The 20,791-nt window shown below is 49.5% G+C and overlaps 1 protein-coding gene across 1 annotated transcript; it reads left to right on the forward strand.

Moving 5' to 3' along the window:
* Positions 1–567: 567 nt before the first annotated feature.
* LOC123085882 (probable glutathione peroxidase 4) lies at positions 568–20,373 on the forward strand. The gene is made up of 6 exons (XM_044507590.1): positions 568–825; positions 909–985; positions 1,087–1,148; positions 16,784–16,902; positions 19,811–19,978; positions 20,061–20,373. The coding sequence occupies exons 1-6, from the start codon at positions 772–774 to the stop codon at positions 20,142–20,144; spliced, it is 564 nt and encodes a 187-aa protein (XP_044363525.1). The 5' UTR covers positions 568–771; the 3' UTR covers positions 20,145–20,373.
* Positions 20,374–20,791: the final 418 nt, after the last annotated feature.

Genomic DNA, 20,791 nt, shown 5'->3' on the forward strand with positions numbered 1-20,791 from the left:
GTGTACGTGCATTTGCATATGCAAGCTTACTTTTTTTAAGGGAAGGCTATCATGACTAGATTTATTGAATTAAACAGGGATTACATCGTCCAGCAGTTTTGAGACTAACAAGCCAGGAGGCTCGTTCGTCCAACTACTAGTAATCTTATTACAATAAGAATAGTTAGTTAGCACATGCACCGCTTCGTTACATTCATGATAACAATGTTTAAAGACGATCTTTCCAATAAAAGAGGAAATATCCACACATTCCGCGAAGATTGCCGAATTTGCATCCCGTCATGTTGTGTGTCCCACACACGCATCAACGACAATCGTATAGTCCGATTCCGCTTCCACCCGCGGCAGCGCCAGTCCATCTCGCATTGCCATTGCCTCCACATTAACCAGATCTGCTGCATACGAAATGAATTTGCATTGTGCAGCTAGAAAATTTCCTTTAGCATCCCGAATCACCGCAAGCTTACTAGTTGCAATGTAAGGGTATCTTTTCTTTTCAGGGCAACAATGCATCAGTTTTCCCCCACCTTTTTAGCCGTCCCATAAATGCAATTGAGGGCCCACGTGACAAAAGAGCAATTCACATTTGCTTGCCGGACCGGTTGGGAACTTCGACGGAGACAGCCGGCCAGCCTGTCCCGGCACACCGCCGCTATTAATAAGTTGGCGCACGGAAATCCTCTCTCTATTCTCTCCCCTAAAGAAACACGATAAAATTCGACAGAGGATTCGGGAGGACTTCCGCCGTCCGGGAGGCGAAGAGAGGGCGAGATGGGGGCGTCCGAATCTGTGCTGGAGACCTCCGTACACGAATTCACCGTTAAGGTGATTCATCTCCTCGCGGAATCACGCGACCCTGCATCATTTTTCTTCTTCTCCAATTTATTTGGGGGAAATTTTGGGAGCAGGATTGCAACGGCAAGGAGGTGTGCCTGGACACGTACAAGGGGAAGGTCCTCCTCATCGTCAACGTCGCCTCCAAATGGTTGGTATTTGTCTCGTCTCCGTGGCAGTTTCCTAGGATCTTTTTGCTTCATTCATGTTGGCGTGTGGAGGACTGAATATTCTTCTTTGTCATCCCATCAGCGGGTTCACGGAGACTAATTACACGCAGCTGACGGAGCTTTATCAGAAGTACAGGGAGAAAGGTCAGCTTCCCTTCTTGGTTTATTTTGTGTATCGTCTAGATTATATGCTCAAACGGCCAGGGGAAGATTGCGTACTTATGTTTGTCGAAATCATTGGATGTCATTTTTCTGGATTAAGTGGTGCTGGAATTGGTTGATTCTGTAGAGGAACAACCGGCTTCTTTAGTTTCTCATCGGTGTGAAGTGTGACTTTAGCTTTACCTTCGTGTCACACAAACATCACACCACGGTATAAGTAGTGTTGATGTGTACATGTTCATTCCCATAAAAAAATGTGTACATGTTCATCTTTGTAACTGATCTTGTGTCTTTAGTTTTCTGGAGTACCAATAATCTCAGAATATTCTGTGTCCAGCAATATGTGGAAGAACTGAACATCTGTTTGTTCCTATTTTCTTAAAAGGAGAATATTATTTGGCAGTTTCAGTGATTCAATGTAAACAAATTTAAGGACTTCTTTTTGAATAAATTAGGAAATAAGAGTTTGAAAAACTCAAGGGGAAATTCATTTTCACAGTATGTTGGACTACTGGCTTAATTCCACCCTAAATACCCTATAGATTTGCTTCCTTGATATTTTTTCCTCCAAAAAACCACATAAAAGCATTGCGTCTCGATGCATTGATGTTAGAATAAATCTGAGGCGCACAGTTGATCTATCGAGGACCACTCAATCACACAAGCATGCCACCGAGATTTGTTGACGAGGTTCACCGATATGGCTACATCCCCGGGGCCTGACTATGGGTGCTCCTCCCCATGACACCGCTACAATTCCGCACCTTGGCCGCTCGGGCGCCGGCACACGCCGCCGGTTCCCCGCGTGCCTGTGCTATTATGTTGGCATAGGTTACATCGTGTGTCTACCCCCTCATCATATAAGAGGCCTAGGATACAAGTGTCCTACTAGGACACGACTTGGTGATCCTATCAACACACCATATGACTCAGAGTCCAACTGTAACCTACCTAAAACAAAATATTCGACACAATTCTAACAAACTCCACCTTGGTGAATATTCCTCACCACCTTGGATTCTCCATGCGTCGAAACTCCATGTACATTGGACTTGAGATACACCATGAGCACCGCTGCTACTCCCAGACTCCATGTGGCTCCACCTGCAACTGTAGTCCCTTCTCGTCTTCTTCAAACTCAACACTCGAGCAAAATTAACTTCCTTATCACTCTACTTTGTGCTCCCAACTTCCGGAGTACCATTCAACGTCATCACACACTGATAACTGATTTGCATGAAAGTGAACAACTCACATATTGGACGCCGCATATAAGAGTTACCTGAACTCAACATCACCGCTCTTTCTTGACCGTCTCTTTGAAACTTGAAGGAATTTCCCCGTCGCCCTGTGTCACCCTGAGTCAAATTCACAGTTGTCTCACTCTTTCTCCGGATAGTCTCTGACATGTCCCATAGCTATAGCACTCCGCCTCCTTTTGTACTTGTTATCCGCACTTTGCCATGTGCATTGAACACCACAAAATATACGGCCATGTGCTCTCTCAGCTTTTGACATTAAGAATTTCCGCCACATGAGTCATGAGACCGAGGAGGCACATGACATGTGGGCCCTATGACACCACACACAGCAGCAAGACCTCCCTGAGCGTTGTGGGGTGCACACCCTGATCGTTCTTCGTAAAAAATATCATGAATGCTAAATCAGGTATCCAAGCTGGGCAACCCTAGACATTGTAATACTATGATTGATGCAACAAAATTTCAGTAAGTTTCTCTGCTCTGGCCAAAGCCGCATGCTTCCTACTTCCTACGCCAGCTAAAGAAACAGCGTCCAATCAATTCTACCTTGTTATTCCCAACATAAGTGTGAAACCCAATATTCGATTGTCTTATGTGCTAGCTTTTCAAGAGAATCTTTATTGTCACTTGTGTAGGAAGTAGAAATATTACATGTTATTCAAAATACCGTGCAGCAATATAGCCTGATTCTAGTACTGCTATGCTACTACAGTACTACATACTACCTCATAGTCAGAAAAAGAAAACATAATAGGAACTGATGACTTGAACCTTGGTTTCATTATTTAATATTCCACTTCACGAGTAGGGAATCGAATGGCATATTGCTTGATTAAGCTGAATACACCAGGATAATGCTGTAAAATTCACTACCACGTGATGTCAACATATTCAAGACAACTCCATGTCATATGCAATAGAGACAACCCTAAATAACATACAACTATGCAATTTTGGCATTGTTATACAAGAAGACAGTTTGGCACCACCCAAACATATAAGAATTATCTGTAAAAACCTAAGTAGTGGAACAGTGATATGATTTTTGGATATATTTCAGAGACGATACGTTCAGTCAGATCACCGAAAAAATTGCACAATGCTCATAAACGTTCTGCTAGTTCTAGATCAGTCTTCACTTAAGATTGCTCCATGACTAATTTCTCTACAAATAGACAGAGAGAAATCAGTGTGACTTCCCTAAAACAAACTATAGCCACCTAGCTCGTCGGGACCCCCATCTATCCTGAAATCTTCAAGAAATATCAAAATCAAAATCAGAGATAAGGACGGGATTATCTGGCAAAATATGGACCTAATTGAACATGAAGTAAGCTTGGAAAGATCCAGCACACATATACTGCTCGTCTTCTATTGGCAGTTTGGCATCGGTGTTGTCGTGAACGAGTAGCTAGCCACCGGCAGAAAACTTCCGATCTTGAAACGCCGGGCCTAACTCACGGCGATCCTGCCGCTGGTAGCCTCCTTGGGTAGCACGGAAGAAAGGGCAGCATGTGGAGGTTGAGAACCAGAGCCAGCGCAAAACTGTATCAACCTCAACAACGAAGGGAAGAAGAAGTAACTTAGAACGAACTTGGACATGTAGCAACCGCTGCTATCATCTCCATCTCCGATGGCCCGCACAGCCAGATCTAAAAGGAGAGATACCGGCAAAATCTCGAAGGCAAATCTGATTGATTAGGACCCTTACTACACTACATCTATAGGGGGCACCCTTGCCCAACTTAACTACGGGGTCGCCGTGGAAGAGAAGAGAGGTGCCGTCAGCGATGGGAGGGATTCTCGAAGACTCGATCTCTTTCGTGAGAGAACGGGAAACAAGAACCTCGTGTGGGGTGGTGTGTTCGTATGTCTACCTCAAAATTTTGTCTGATGCGTGGGGTGTTTTTGCAGAGTTGCAAGTAGATCGGGGACAACCTGTATCAGCCTTTCGTTCTAGATTGAACGGTTCAGATGGCACGGAGGCAGGCACACCATCATCACCAACTGCCATTTTTATAAGAGTGTATATAATGTACAAATGAAATAAAAGCCAAATTCCACCACAGCCTTCCCGTGTGCACTTCAGTGTGAAGACCAATGAAAAATATCCAGAACTCCACCACGTGCTCCTGTAGGTTTAGGTCAATTAGCTTTCCTTATCTTTGGCTCCCGATGGATAGCACTAGTCTTTTGTATAACTTTTTTTCTCAAACGAATCTCGTACACACGCGTCCTGGTCTCGTGTCTCAGCCTCCGATCGCATGCGGCAACCTGCTCCTGCTTTGCCTGGACGAAGTGATGCACCAGGCCCGTGTCCACCAGCGGGCCTCGTCAATCGAGGCAAGCAGCCCACAGGGCCTCACCTCAACCACTTGGACTGGCCGTTGCTCGAGTCACACGCGCGTCCGCGCAACTGCAGCGCCTGACCTAGCACTCCAGCACTGCCCGATCGACTGGATCGATCTCTGCCGCCGACGCCTTTTGCTGCACACGCTTTCGTACTCGCCGAAACGACGGATTGATCTGGTACCGATTTGACCCGCCAACACGAAGATCTCCCACGAACAACACCCGATGCTCCACATTGCTTTTGGTTCTCGCCATCGTTGCTATACTGGCCGAGACTTTTCGATCGAGCCCAACAGATATCCAGTCCGATCCATCCGCGACATCGAACTGCCAGCAACCTCCACCGCCGCCTAATCACGCTGCTGTCGTTGATCTTCTCCACAACCATGACCTCCTCCAGATCGATGATCAGCAACCTCCAGACCTTGCAACCTTGCTCTGATACCACTTGTTAGAATAAATCCAAGGCCACCATTGATCATCCGAGGACCAAGCAATCCCACGAGACAGGATGACGACACCAAGATTTGTTAACGAGGTTCGGCGAACTCGCCTACTCCCCGGGGCAATGACTACGGGCGCTCCTCCCCATGACACCGCTACAATATTGCACCCTGGCCGCCCGGGCCGACACACGCTGCTGGTTCCCCGTGTGGTATGCTATTATGTTCACATAGGTTACATCGTGTGTCTACCCCCCATTATATAAGAGGCCTAGGATACAAGTGTCCTACTAGGACACGACTCCGTGATCCTATCAACACACCGTATGACTTAAGAGTCCAACTGTAACCTACCCTGTACAAAATATTCGACACAATTCTAACAATTGACATAAAGGAGTAATAGCTACGAGCCTAGAAGAAGGCTAACAACCCCTTAAGGATAGGAAAAGAATACGAAATTAAGTCGGCAAAACAAAATTGAGACCTTCGCCCCCCACTAGACCAATAGGCACGGGACTTGCCAGCTGGGTGCCTTCTTCCATATTCACCATGTTGTGAGCTGCATCAAAGGAAAGACAACTTTCATCGACGGCCTAGTGGCTTCCCCCAAATTTCTTGAACAAGGCCCAAAATTTAAGGAAGGCATCCTAGTTAGCTACAGACCACGTGATATATGATTTTGGTTGACCGCGGGATCCTTTCAGGGTAGGCCCATGAAAAGGATGTGCTGAGTCTTCATCAGGAGGATCACTTAGTTGGGCCGGCATCGATAAAGCCTATCCGACGTCACGTCGCGAAGCCCATCCGGCTAAGAGACCGCAACGTCCATCCGACTGGACCAAGACATGGTCAATCAAGACGAATGTTACCGCGGCGCCATCAAGACGGTTCTTGTGCGACATGGTAATTCCATCAGTAAGTACCACCATTAGGTCGTTATTACATTATGGCTCTTAACAGCCCTTGTAACTCCACCTTCTCGTCGTAGTATATAAAGGTGAGAAGGGTGCAAGACATAGCTAGGTTCACTCAAGTCTACATGCTAAACAAATCCTCTGTAATCACTCGGATCATAAAAGAGAGGAAACATCCAAGCAGGAGGAGGGTGTTACCCCTGGAATAGGAGTCGAACCCGGGTAAAACCTCCATTGTGTGAAATACCATACCTAGATCCTCCATGTGTGCCTTGCCTCTACAAAATCCCCAAATCATGAATAATGCCACGAAATCCCCGCGAGAGTAGGCGCCCACCATGGGACACTCGTGTTGTGGAGCTATGGTCTAGGCAGGATCATCTCCGGACATTGGTTGAGGGCTTAGGCCCCGGCAGGTTGTGCATTCTGGCACACTGCATTTTGATGCCAACGACGTAGCCTGGTATTCTGTCTTCGCCGCACTCCCCATGATCATTGTACCATGCATCGGTAGCATGCACTTCTTTGTAGATCGCTCCGGAGTCATATGCTTGCCGTTTTCCACTCGATGTGGGCGAGTGAAGATTGTCTAGGGCATCCCGTGGGATCCGTATCTTCAAAAGTGAGCAATGCTACTCCACAACTTGTGGGGATAATCAACTCTGATTCTATTCTGCCCACATTGGACTCTGAGTTCGTCGGGTACGAAAGTTTGTACAACTCTGCTTCTGTGACATGTGTACATGGCTAACAATGGTGCAGCCGCTACTGATGAGCCCACACGAATGGAGGATGACACACTTCTGCACAAGTCTGTGGAGGGGAACGCCCCTGAGGCCGTCGCCTTCGAGGCCTCTCTGGTGGCCATCCTGAAGGAGCAGAAGTGCTTGATCCAGGTGAGGCGGGATCTTGAGGCGCGAGAGCTTGAGCTTCAGGCGGCTAGAACACGGAACACATGTTGCTCTCCTCAACTGCCTTGACTACTCATACGGCTCGTGTTGCATGTAGCACACAGGTGAGCCAAGGTTTGAAGGGCGTTCGAGTACATCGTACTCCGGCCATGAACCTGCTGACTGCCGCAGCATTGGCCAACAAGCTGGCTTCACCCACCAGTTGACCATCAGCAGAGGACCACGTCCAACTCGTCACACTGCTCAAGACTGCGGTGGAATAACAAGATATAGCCACTTCATTGCAAGGCTGACTGGCTTCAAAGTCAGTTCGGTGCTAACCTTTGGGGGCTCGTAACTGCCCCATCATCATGTAGTCGCCTTGTCCTAGTTGATCCACCAATCGGTGCCCCATCGCGCCGGATGACATCAATCGAATCCGCACTGAGAAACGCCGACTCAGCCCCTCTCCGGGGCGGATATCAGGAGCTTGCGACGCATGGGATGACGTTGAGGCTATCCGTGCATCCAAGGAGCGATCCGAGCATCGTGGCAAAGCCGATCGTCCCACTGGGTCACTCGGTCCTTTGTGTTGCAGTAACCTTTCCTAGAACGACGGATCACTAACGGAATCAAGTACGATGGTACTACCAAGCTCGACTTTTGGTTGACCGACTATGTTGTGGCCTGCAATATCGGCGGAGGCAACGAGCGCATCGCCATCTGCAACCTTCCCTTGATTTTGGAGCAATCAGGATAAGTGTGGCTAAATAGCTTGCTCGAAGACAACATTCATGACTGGGAGTCTAGGATGATCTACGTGATGCGTTTCTCAAAATTTTTCAGGGACATTCGTTAGACCCGGCTTGCATGGGACCTATGGAACTACGTAAAGAAGGAAGGTGCGTCGGTCCGCGAATACATCAATCGCTGGAATCGGCTCCAAAATTCCATTGAGAACGTCGTTGAGCCTTAAGCTATCCAGGCCTCAAATTGGGAGTTAGATACGAGCTTTTGAGGCAAAAACTTGGTCGCACGGAGGTGTTGACCATGAGTTGACTCATAGAGATAGCCAATAGATATTCCGCTGGGAAAAAACCACTGCCCCATTAGATCTAACTGCTTAGGGCAAAGGCAAACCTAAAGTCGAGTACTCTAGGTAGAAGAATCGTCCCGACTTCAATCAAAGGAAGAACAACCAAAAGTGGAAGGGGGATGGTGGTGACATCGTCAGCGGAGCAGAGCTGGTTGCCGCGGCGGAACACGATGGGTCGTGCAGCCGCAATTGGCCGCCAAGTCATCAGTGGCAGCAACGCAAATATCAGAAGCTGCCATTTGATGAGATCCTTGATCAACCCTGCAAGTTTCAGGACACGAATGAGAGGTTATCCATGCACTCCACCAGGGATTGCAAGGTAGTGAAGTGCCTCCGGTCGGAGAAATCGGTTGCCAACAGCAACAACAGCGACAACGAGAACCATGGTCAGGACGCAGGCGGCGGCTAACCACCGTCACCCCAACAGGAAGGAGATTTAATCATCTTCCAGGGGCTGGACACCAAGGGAAATCGCAAGCTTCGCTCGAGGTCAACGTGACCATGCCAACCATCACACAATGGCTGAACTCATCGGAAGTGCTGATCGGATTTGATCGTAGTGATCACCCAACTCACATTCCTTACCTGGCCGTGGATTCGCAAGTTGGCCGGTTCCGGCTGCAAAAGATGCTCATGGATGGGGGGAGCAACATCGACATCCTCTATGCCGCAACCCTTAGGTGCATGGGCATCCCTGAGTCTTAGTTGTCGCCTAGCAACATATAATTCCACAGAATTGTGCCAGGCAAGGCGGCCAATGGGTCGAATCTCACTGGAAGTTGTCTTCAGCGAAGAGAATAATTTCCGGGGTCGAGACCCTCTGCTTTGAAGTCCTCAATTTCCGGAGTGCCCGTCACGTCATCTTGGGGCGCCCTGCCGATGCCAAGTTCGTGTCTAGGCCCTGGTATGTCTACTTCAAGCTCAAGATGTCGAGCACCAACGGAGTGATCACGATCTCTGGCGACCCCAAGCACTCCAACGAGTGCGATGATGCCGACGCGGCTATCGTTGAGACCCTGATTGCTGCTGCAGAGTTGGCCAAGATCCAGAAGGAGGTTGACGCGGAACAGATGCCAGCCTGCAAAAGTCCAATAGTCGTCTCCTTCCAATCGGCCAAGGACACCAAGAAAGTGCAAGTCGGGGCCTGGAAGATTCATCCAAGACCGTGCAGATCACCATCGATGTTCTTGCTAAATACCCCCTCTGTCCGGGAATTAACTATCGCTGAAATGAGTGAATCTATAGAGTAAAACGCGTCTAGATGCACTCATTTCAGCGACAGTTAATTATGAATGGAGGTAGTAGGAAAGAGCGCACTTCACGAGAATTGGGACATCTTTGCTTGGAAGCCGGCTGACATGCCAGAAGTCGCAAGGGACTTCCCCGAGCACAAACTCAATGTTATCAAGGGCGCGAAGCATTCAAGCAGGCCCTTCACTGATGCGCAAGGCCATCGGTGAAGAAATTGCCCGGCTACTCAAAGTCGGCTTCATCCGAGAGATCCAACACACGGAGTGGCTGGCAAAGCCAGACATGGTGGTGAAGAAATCCAACCATATGTGCATTGACTATCGACCGATCAACAAAGCATGCCCCAAGAATCTTGCTATGCCTCGTATCGGTCAGGTGATCGACTCCATGGCCGCTTGTGAGCGTGTGTGCTTTCTGGATGCCTATTCAGGCTACCACCGGATAAAGATGAATGAGTCGGATGAAGAGAAGACCTCCTTCATGATGCCCTTCAGCCCATACTGCTATGTTTCCATGTCCTTTTTGTCTGAAAAATGCTAGGTCCACTTACCAGTGTTGCATGCAGAAATGCTTGCATGACCAGATCAACAGGAATGTCTACGTCTACATCGACGACATCGTGGTCAAGTCCAAACATGGAGACGATCTCCTGGCCGACTTGGCTGGGACGTTCGCCAATCTAAGGTGGATCAACATGAAGCTCTACCCGGAGAAATCTGTCTTTGGTAAAACTCCTTTATTTCGTTGTATCCGGGAGCGGAGTCGAGGCAAACCCGAAGAAAAGTGTCTATTTTGAAGATGCCCAACAACAAACAACAACAACAAAGCCTTCAGTCCCAAACAAGTTGGGGTAGGCTAGAGGTGAAACCCATAAGATCTCGAGACCAACTCATGGCTCTGGCACATGGATAGCAAGCCTCCACGCACCCCTGTCCATAGCTAGTTCTTTGGTGATACTCCAATCCTTCAGGTCTCTTGTAACAGACTCCTCCCATGTCAAATTCGGTCTACCCCGACCTCTCTTGACATTCTTCGCACGCTTAAGCCGTCCGCTATGCATTGGAGCTTCTGGAGGCCTGCGTTGAATATGCCCAAACCATTTCAGACGATATTGGACAAGCTTCTCCTCAATTGGTGCTACCCCAACTCTATCTCGTATATCATCATTCCGGACTCGATCCTTCCTCGTGCGGCCACACATCCATCTCATCATACGCATCTCCGCCACACCTAACTGTTGAACATGTCGCCTTTTAGTCGGCCAACACTCAGCGCCATACAACATTGTGGGTCAAACCGCCGTCCTGTAGAACTTGCCTTTTAGCTTTTGTGGCACTCTCTTATCACAGAGAATGCCAAAAGCTTGGCGCCACTTCATCCATGCGGCTTTGATTCGATGGTTTACATCTTCATCAATACCCCCATCCCCCTGCAGCATTGACCCCAAATATCAAAAGGTGTCCTTCTGAGGCACCACCTGCCCATCAAGGCTAACCTCCTCCTCATGCCTAGTAGTACTGAAACCGCACATCATGTACTCTGTTTTAGTTCTACTAAGCCTAAACCCTTTTGATTCCAAGGTTTGTCTCCATAACTCTGACTTCCTATTTACCCCCATCCCACTATCGTCAACTAGCACCACATCATCCGCAAAGAGCATACATCCCGTGAGCTATTTTGAAGATGTCCAAGCCAAAAAATCTGAAGGATGTGCAGCAACTGACTGGGTGCATTGCCACTCTTGTCCGGTTCATCTTTAGACTGAGGAAAAGGGCCTGCCACTCTATCCACTTCTGAAGAAGTCCGATTCCTGGGTGGACTAACGAGGCCCAGCCGGCCTTTGGAGACCTCAAGCACTCACTGTGCACACCACTATAGCCGCTTCGGCTGTGAGGGAGCCCTTGCTGCTCTACATTGTTGCCGCTAGCGAGTGGTCTGCTAAGCTTCATGCACTAGTCGATGCAACCAAAAGTCTGAAGTGATGGAAAGGGTAGGCAGTCTACATATACATTTCAACACCCCTCTCAGTGTGATGCGAGAAGTCAACACATGATTAGACTTAGAGGAATGGCTCAAGAGGCGAATACGTGGACATAGCGGGGGCGGCAGCAATTTTTTGATAAATTGCGAAGCCAGCACTTGAACTCAAGACCTTAGTCCTGATACCATTTTAAGCTTCATGCAGTAGCCAACGCAACAAAAAGTCCGAACTGATGGAAAGGGCTAGGCAATCCAAATATACACTTCAACATGGTCATCGTTGTCTTGGTGGTGGAGCACGCAGAATAAGGCAAGGTGCAGAAGGTCCAGCGATTCGTTTACTATGTAAGTGAGGTCCTCTTCGGCTCCAAGCAACAACATCCCCATTACCAAAAGCTTGTTTATGGCGGCTTTATGGTGTCCAGGAAACTGCTCCACTACTTTCAAGCCCACACGGTCACGGTGGTCAATAGTGCGTCCTTGTTAGAAACCATCGGCAATAAGATGCCACTGTCAAGTGGCCAAATGGGCCATTGAGATCGCGGCCGACATCAACTATGAGGCATGCAAGGCCATCAAATCTCAGGCCTTGGCTGATTTCTTTTTTTTTTAGAAAAGGAGGATGTACCCCCAGCCTCTGCATCTGGACGATGCATGCAGCCATATTATTAATTATTCACAAAGACCATACAAGGTGATGCATCAATAAGCCTAAAGCCATCATCTTGGCAACACCGTTGCTACTCCTATCCCCTTGATGAAGGCGTGCCGAATGTCCGGGCCTAATACCAAACAGACATCGCACCAAAGCTTAACATCTAAAGCTAGGTGTCCCATCCAAGCCACTACCTGGATTGGGTCCCACACCGGTCTGGCACACTCCCAGTGAACATCGCACGCTACAAGGGCCGTCACCTCCATCTTCCCTCGGTCCATCCTCAGAGCAGAACTGATGCACCGACCTTGCCATGCCTCTGCCATCAACGCCACCATGACGCCAGACAGCTTCATCCTCCTGCGCGAGTCCATCTCCAACGCGCCCATCGTCGAACCTCCGCGGCGCCATGTCGCCGGGATCCGCCGTCGGCCTTGCGATAGATGTAACACCGCTCCTCCTCTTGTCCCCTCCAGCCAGCACGTGCTCCAAAACGATGCCCCTAGGAGGGACAACGACATCGAAGTTGCCATCATCGTTCGATCCGGTAGATCCAGATCTAGGGTTTCCCCCGGAGCATCACGGGTGGGGCGCCATGACCTACAACAACGATGCCTCTAGAAGGGAATGATGTCATAGACGTCGCCATTGTTTGCCATGACCGTAATCGACGCGATTTTCACCAGAAATCACGGCCCCCCGATCTCGCAGCTGACTGAAACCGAACGGAGCTTTCGTCGTGAAGACCAAAGCCGCCGTCGGCACGCCGGCATGGAGCCTCCAACCGCCCCTCACCGGTCCTCCATGCGCCACCGGTTGCCACGCCGTGGCGGATTTGGACGGGACGCCAGATTCGCGGCTTCCGATGCCCATCTCCAGGCATAGACTCCACCGAGGTGAAGAGCACCATGCCGGCCATGGATCTGGCCGCCGCCGCACAAGCAAAGGGACGCCGCCCTACCTGCTGCTCGCGGATCCAACACTGGAGTCGCCCATGTCGCCTCCGGGTGATCCCACAGCCCCTGCCGTGTCCGGCCCTCCACGTGCAGGACGAGGCACCGCATCACCGCCGCCAGACCTGCCCGCGCACCGCCGCGCCTCGGATGAACACGCCGCCGCCGCCCGCGCCGAGCCCTCGCGCGAGGAGATGGGGCCCTGCCGCTGCCAGCACCTACCGGGCAAAGCCCGGTGGCGGCGAGGGGAGAAGAGGGGTGGGGGGGGGGACGAGGGGGAAGAAACGGTCTTTGACTTACTGGAACAATTCATCAAAGGGATTGAACTTTCACCCCTTGGTTGATTTCTTGGTTGAATGGATGGAAACCCAGTCCCTTTTTAGGTGCGGTCTGAACAATGGATCATGTACTTCGGCGGATCCAAGATGCTTACAGACTCGGGGGCTGGGGTCATCCTTATTTTTCTTGAAGGCGACAAGCTCAGATATGTACTGCATATTCACTTTGCTGCATCTAACAACGTTGTGGAGTATGAAGCTGTCGGATTTCGGGTTCCGGCAGACCCTTGAGGTTCGAACACTGGGGTGCGGCGGAGATTTCGCCTCCTACCTACCTGCACTCCTCCGCCTTGCTAGGATCTAAACTAAGGAAAGAACGGCACAAGAGATGGAAGGTTTATACTGGTTCGGGCCACCGTTGTGGTGTAATACCCTACTCCAGTGTGTGATGTGGTGGATTGCCTCTTGGGCTGATGATGATGAACAATACAAGGAAGAACAGCCTCGCAAGGGTCTGTTCTTGGCTGGGGCGATGAACTGCTGGGAGGAGCTCAGTCACCCTTCTCTCTCTCTCTACCTGATCTTCTCTATCCTTCCACCCCCCCGGCCCCCTTTGCTTTGTGGGTGGCTGGTCCTATTTATAGAGGCCCTGGTCCTCTTCCCAAATATCGAGCGGGAAGGGAGCCAACAATGGCGGGCTAATTTGAAGGGGGACAGCTAGTATCAGCTATCCTAACAAAAGTAGTCTTCGCCTGCGCAAAGCTCTGGTGATGACGCCGTCTTGGGCTCCACGGTGACCTCCGTCTCGTAGTCCTCCTGGTCTTGGTCTCGTTGCACCGAAACGGCAACCTTTGCCTGATGCCTTGGTACTCCGCGGCTGCGCTTGCCCCCTTTGCACCAAAGAGGAAGGGAGGACACTGCGCGGGCTGGCACCCGCCTGGCGCCCCCGGTCGTCATGGCTTGCGTCACGGGCACCTCGTGAGGTACCCCGCCTTGATCTCTCCGCCTCCTCGTGAGCCAGCCTGACGAGGCCGCGCCTGAGGAAGCTCCGCGTCGTCCGCCCCGCGAGGCTTGGCCCCTCGCGAGGGTCTTGGGTTTGTGTTGGTGAAGATGGGCCGCGCTGGGCCCCCCTTTGAGCCACGCCGCAGGCCACAGGCAGGCAAGTCTGGGGACCCCCGTTCCCAGAACGCCGACCCCCGTTCCCAGAATGCCGACAGAAGCCTTGGATCGTTGTATCACTTGGCTTCCGTCGGCTGCTTTGCAGTGGAGATTCAGATCTGGTACAACAAGTCATGAAGGATGGTGATGCCAAGAATCCTTCCATGATCGTATATCGGGAGGAAGTCGCAAGCTCGAAAAAAGTTCGAGGGCTTGGAGCTTCATCATGTTCGTCAGTTGTAGAACGAAGCAGCTGATACACTCACGAAGATTTGCTCCACCATAGAACCCATTCCTTCTGGTGTTATTTTGGAGCAACTATGTAAACCATCCATCAAAACAAAGACGAAGGCCGAGCTCGAACAAGAACCCATTCAGTCAGACGCTAAGGCCGACTTCCCCGTCATTCCAACCTGGATACAGCCCTACTTGGATTACTTAATCCAAAGGGAGCTATCGGCTGATGAGACATAGCTCGGCAAATCATCCCCCACGTCGAGGCATACACCATCATCAATGGCGAGCGTTACAACCGCAACATCACTGGAGTCTTCCAACGTTGCAGGTTTCCAGAAGAAGGGCGATGGATTCTTGAGGAAATTCACTCTCGAACCTGCAGTCATCATGCGCCATTGCGCGCCCTTGTCGCCAAAGGATTTAAGCATGGATTCTTCGGGCTTACCACTCTGGCCGACGCAGAAGATCTCGTCTACAAGTGCCAAAACTGCTAGAGGTATGCATGTGAGCCACACATGCTGGGTACATCCCTCAAAACCATTCCTATCACATGGCCATGCCGTGTGGGGATTTGATATGGTGGGCCCGCTCAATACTGTCAAAGGTGGATTCACTCATCTGCTTGCCGCGGTGGACAAGTTCACGAAGTGGATCAAAGTCAAACCTATCATCAAGCAAGATGGCCAGACAGTCAGCATTATCAAAGGCCTCATTTATCTGTTCGGCATCTCGCACATCATCATCATCGACAATGGGAAGAACTTCACTTTCAGACCTTTTTCGCTGCTTTTGCGACGTCACGGCCTCCGACTGGATTATGTCTCAGTAGCGCACCCCCAGTGCAATGGACAAGTGGAGCTCTCCAACGGTCTCATCCTTCAAGGTATCAAGCCCCGGCTGCTAAGACTCTTGAAAGAGACTCTTAGCTGCTGGCTTGACGAGCTACCGCCTTTCCTATGGAGCTTATGGACAACTCCAAGCAGATCAACTAGCTGCACGCTCTTTATGGTCTATGGAGCAGAAGCCGCCATGTCGAGTGACATCATTCATGACTCCCCTCGAGTCGTGGCGTATGTGGAGGTGGATTCCGAGTCTGCGCGCCAAGATGCCGTCGACCTTCTGGAGGATGCCTGAGAACTCGCTCACTCTCACTAGGCCATATACCAACAAAACTCACGCCACTATCAGAGCCGCCGAGTACGAGGTCGAGCGTTCAACGAGGGTGATCTAGTTCTCCGGCTGATCCAGAACAAGGAGGGAATGCACAAGCTCCCTCCATGGGAGGGACCCTTCTTTGTCAGCCAAGTGCTACACAATGGCGTGTACAGGCTGATCGAGAATGGCGAAGAAATCAAGAGGACATGGAACATTGCCCAACTGCTTCCGTTCTTGGCTTAAGCTTTGTATCTTTCAATACTCTTTTGGCGGCGTGGTAATTCCACCAGTAACAGCCACCATTATGGCTGTTATTACATCATGGCTCTTAACAACCCTTGTATCTCTACCTTCTCATCGTAGTATATAAGGTGAGAAGGGTGCGAGACATAGATAGGTTCACTCAAGTATACAGGCTAGACAAATCTTCTTTGATCACTCGGCTCATACAAGAGAGAAAACATCCAAGCTGGATTAGGGTGTTACCCCTAGAATAGGGGGCCTGAACCTAGGTTAAACCTCCAATGTGTGAAATCCCGTACCTAAATCCGCAAATAATGGATATTTCCACGAGATCCTCGCAACACTGGTCAACAACCATATTTTTTTCTATGGCATTGGCGCATTGCACATTGCCTAATGGGACTTGTCATCTTTTTATCTATGAAATATTATGAATTTCTGCCATTGTACTAGCTTCAGTCCTTGAAGGATTTGCGTGCCAACCATTTGTTGTGAGATATAAGTGTGGACATTTTATGGAAAAATAAATCTTCTAGAACTTAATGGACATTGGATTAGAATAAAATTATAATTACAGATTGTTAATCATGCGTTCAACAGTAGTAAGCTCATTTATGCACTGTCATAAAATCTTATTATGCATGATATCAGTATGCAAGTAAGATTGCCTCTTTGATGCTAAATTATATAATGATTTAGATGTTAGCTAGGGTGAAAACTTACTCCTCTTGCTTCTAAAATGGCCAGACTTTGAGATATTAGCATTCCCCTGCAACCAGTTCTTGCGACAAGAGCCAGGCAGTGACCAGCAGATCCAAGACTTTGCATGCACAAGATTCAAAGCTGAATATCCAGTTTTTCAGAAGGTAAGACCATACCCGAACTGTTTGTTTGTCAAGAAGCGTCTAATATTCTCCCACTAATGAAGCTTAGTTGAAGTCACTTTCTCTTCATAGCTAGAGCATTGGCTATTTCTTGTTCATCATGGTTTCTAGACGATAAAATCAAAAAAGCATTGGAGGGAAAATATCATGCCTTATGTTTTAAAACATATCGCAAGTTTGACAAGTTTACATGGTAGAAACAAATGTCAACATAGATATGCTGTTATGGCGCTGCTAGAAGGAGGGCGCGAGAGGGCCGGCCGGGGGCCTTTTTGCCCACGGCCGGGCAAGAGGGAGAGGATTTCCTTCTTAATTCTTGCTTGATTAGATTGATACATCTCCTCCCCTTATATAGAGAGGTTTACTTGACTCCTAAGCAAGCGACCCTTATCTCTAATTACCCCTAAGACTAACGGGCTATACCGCCAGCCCAGGCCCATTAGGCCCATTACGTACTCTAACACTACACCCCACCTGGACATGCAGCTTGTCCTCGAGCTGCAACTTATAACCATGACTTGATGCAACACAAACCTAACACCTAAAAAACAAGCCTTTTATATCTCGGCTTGTTTTATTACTCTCAACCCAAAATGGACTGGGACACTTTATTTTAGACTCCTGAACATAAAGTGGACACCATCCGCACGTCGGACGTGCACGAGTATAGCCACCTGGATCCCATGGACACCATCAGGACAAAAGGAGTGCATGTGTATGGCCACCTGGAAGTGGTCGCAAGAGCGACCAACAGAGGCGCCCTCGCGGCGGTCGGTGGCGGAATGCAGTGGTGCTACGCGGTGCGCTCCTGTCGGTGACATCATGCCTTCTCCCTGCCGGACGGCTGTTGGTTTGCACCGTACAGAGAAGAGTGGAGGGCTTGTGATGGAGAATGGCGAGAAGGGGTGTGCCCCCCAACCGTCGATGTCGCAGACTTTGAGGTCGCTGTTCGTGGGGAAAACAGCATGCCCGCTGCCCATGGGGAAAACCGCATGCCCAAGATCCCCGACGCAGCGGACGAGATCGAGATCCTTTGCACAGCGAAGCGCAACTGGGGGAGGAGCGGCAACTGCAGACCACACATCTCCCGCACAGGCCAATGCGCTAGGAGGCCGCGCGCAGCAGCCTGCAGCCTCACCGCCATCGACACGTGGCGGGTAGCGATCCAAGCCGGAAGCGGTGACGGTGACGGCGGGAACTTGATCTGCTGGATGGGGACGCCCTGGGACGGCGGCGACGCTGATGGGAACGAGGTCGTCACAGTCCCGTCGTAGGGCATTCCATACTGGTACGGGATGACCGGCGCCGTGGTCGCGTCCGAGGGCGGCGGCAGCGGGGGTAGCTGCTGTTGGTGTGGCGGCGGAGGAGGTGGCTGGGGCGCATAGGGCCCGACGAGGAAGGCCCTGATGCCCGTCACGGCCTGCCGTAATTCCAGGATTGCGGCTGTCATCTGCTCCGGGGTGAGAACGAGGGCGGATGGCGCTGGGGCAGAGGGTGCAATCGCCCCTGAGGACGCCAGCATGCCCAATGCAGGCGTGCCTGCTGTGTGGGGCAGCAGCGCTGATGAAGACGCTGGTGGCGGCGGGTAGGTGTGCGGCGGCGGCGGGTGGGAAGAACTCGGTGGAGGGCTGGACATGATCGAATCCAGAAAAGCTGATACCAAATTGTTATGGCACTGCTAGAAGGAGGGCGCGAGAGGGCCCATGGCCGGGCAAGGGGGAGAGGATTTCCTTCTTAATTCTTGCTTGATTAGATTGATACATCTCCTCTCCTTATATAGAGAGCTTTACTTGACTCCTAAGCAAGCGGCCCTTATCTTTAATTAACCCTAAGACTAACGGGCTATACCGCCAGCCCAGGCCCATTAGACCCATTATGTACTCTAACATATGCACTGTGGGTGTGTTTGGTTCTCATCTGCGAATTTGCCTGCATTGCATGCTTGGCCTAGTTAAGCCTGGCTGAGCAAAAACAGGCAAAAAAACATTATCTGCACATCGTTTGGTTGCCCGCATCTAGGCTTCTATGCTTCCTGTATTAGGGGATCAATTTTGGCATGGCGTTTGGTGTCCTGGACTGGCTCGCCACATGTAACTACACGGTGTTTGGTTCTATACATGGGATATGATTAAGAGTTAACAACTACACATAACACACAGAGTTACAGAGTGCCATGGCGACTGTGGTGGATGGTGGTGGTGACGACGGAAGCAACTAGTTTGCTGCGCCTGGCTGGTTGGAAACTGCCGATTCGGCAGTTCCTAGCGGCCTCGCTGGGAGCCCACCATGTGCACCGTTGGGCCCATCATGTGCTCGATGTGGCTCAACTCAGCCTGGCTGGTTAGAAACTGCCGATTCGGCAGTTGCTAGCGGCCTGGCTTGGAGCTGCTTTGAGTTTCATGCAATGTAGGCCCAATAGTGAATGCAGGCAACAACCTATGTTCTTCGTGTGCGGACCTGGTTGGCCTCTACGCGGGTTACCAAACACGCCCTGTTTTGTTGCTTCCATACAAGTATACACTTTCTTTTCTTTGCAACAATTTCAGTTTGGATACATTAGGTGGGGTTCCTAGCGGCCTGGCTTGGAGCTGCTTTGAGTTTCATGCAATGTAGGCCTAATAGTGAACGCAGGCAACAACCTACGTTCTTCCTGCCCGGACCTGGTTGGCCTCTATGCGGGTTACCAAACACGCCCTGTTTTGTTGATTCCATACAAATATACACTTTCTTTTCTTTGCAACAATTTCAGTTTGGATACATTAGGCGGGGTCAGAGTTTCTTGGTATGGCCTACTGTTGATGGCCATCACATAAACATGAGTACAAATTACAAATTACAGGACTGTTGTTTATCTGTAAAGCTGGGTCAATCTTGTACTTGAAAATTGCAGGTGCGTGTAAATGGCCCAGATGCTGCGCCGCTTTACAAGTTTCTGAAAGCTAACAAACCTGGTTTGTTTGGTTCAAGAATCAAGTGGAACTTTACCAAGTTTCTTGTTGACAAGAATGGAAAAGTAATCAACAGATACGCAACTGCTACCACACCATTTTCATTCGAGGTCTCTCTCCTCTCTCTCTCTCTCTCTCTCTCTCTCTCTCATCATGCAGTATTTTTCTTACGCATTGGTCTTAAATTTGCAGAAAGACATCCAGAAGGCACTTGAGGAGGAACCCTCTGACTCGCAGACAAAAAAAGAGGAGGAATCCTCCGACTCGCAGAAGTAGGCACTTGCAAAGTATCCCCGTTGTAATATCTAGACCAATCTCTGCCAGTAAATTAATGTGATATTTCCCCTGGTTTGATCTTTGTTCTTGTATTTGTGACTTCCGCTTATGCAACTAGAGGTTGTGTAGGTACCAATTATTTATCTGCACCTCTCGTGGTTCTCTTTTGGGTGCTTTTGTGATGAACTGGAATTGTATGCAGTTTATGGTAGTTCTGTATTTGGACTCATCATGTTTCACGTAATGCTTTGTGACCCGGATATTCAAAATGGAGCAAGATAAAAATCTCTAACATACTCCCTCTGTTTCTTTTAGTCTGCATATAAGGTTTGATCAAAGTCAAACTTTGTTAACTTTGACTAAGTTTATAAAAATATATATCAAGATTTATAATATGAAATCAATATTGTTAGATGCATCATGAAATTAATTTTCATACCATATAGCTCTAGTCTAGTATTGTAGATGTTGATATTTTTTTTATAAAGTTGATCAAACTTTATAAAGTTTGACTTTGACCAAATCTTATATGCAGACTAAAAAGGAATGAAGGGAGTAGTAAAATAGAGACGTTTCTCAAAAATAAAAAAAGCTAAGTAGAAACCTCCTCCACCTCTCGCTCGTGTCATTCTCTTCCGAGGCGACCA

This window comes from Triticum aestivum, chromosome 4A (genome assembly GCF_018294505.1).
Source record: "Triticum aestivum cultivar Chinese Spring chromosome 4A, IWGSC CS RefSeq v2.1, whole genome shotgun sequence".
Classification (NCBI taxonomy): domain Eukaryota; kingdom Viridiplantae; phylum Streptophyta; class Magnoliopsida; order Poales; family Poaceae; genus Triticum; species Triticum aestivum.

Excerpts from the sequence above, each read along its gene's own strand:
- LOC123085882 (XM_044507590.1), top strand. The coding sequence starts at position 772 with ATGGGGGCGTCCGAATCTGTGCTGGAGACCTCCGTACACGAATTCACC. Across the intron at positions 1,149-16,783 it reads TCAGAAGTACAGGGAGAAAG|ACTTTGAGATATTAGCATTC; the intron begins GTCAGCTTCCCT and ends TAAAATGGCCAG. Across the intron at positions 16,903-19,810 it reads AATATCCAGTTTTTCAGAAG|GTGCGTGTAAATGGCCCAGA; the intron begins GTAAGACCATAC and ends TGAAAATTGCAG.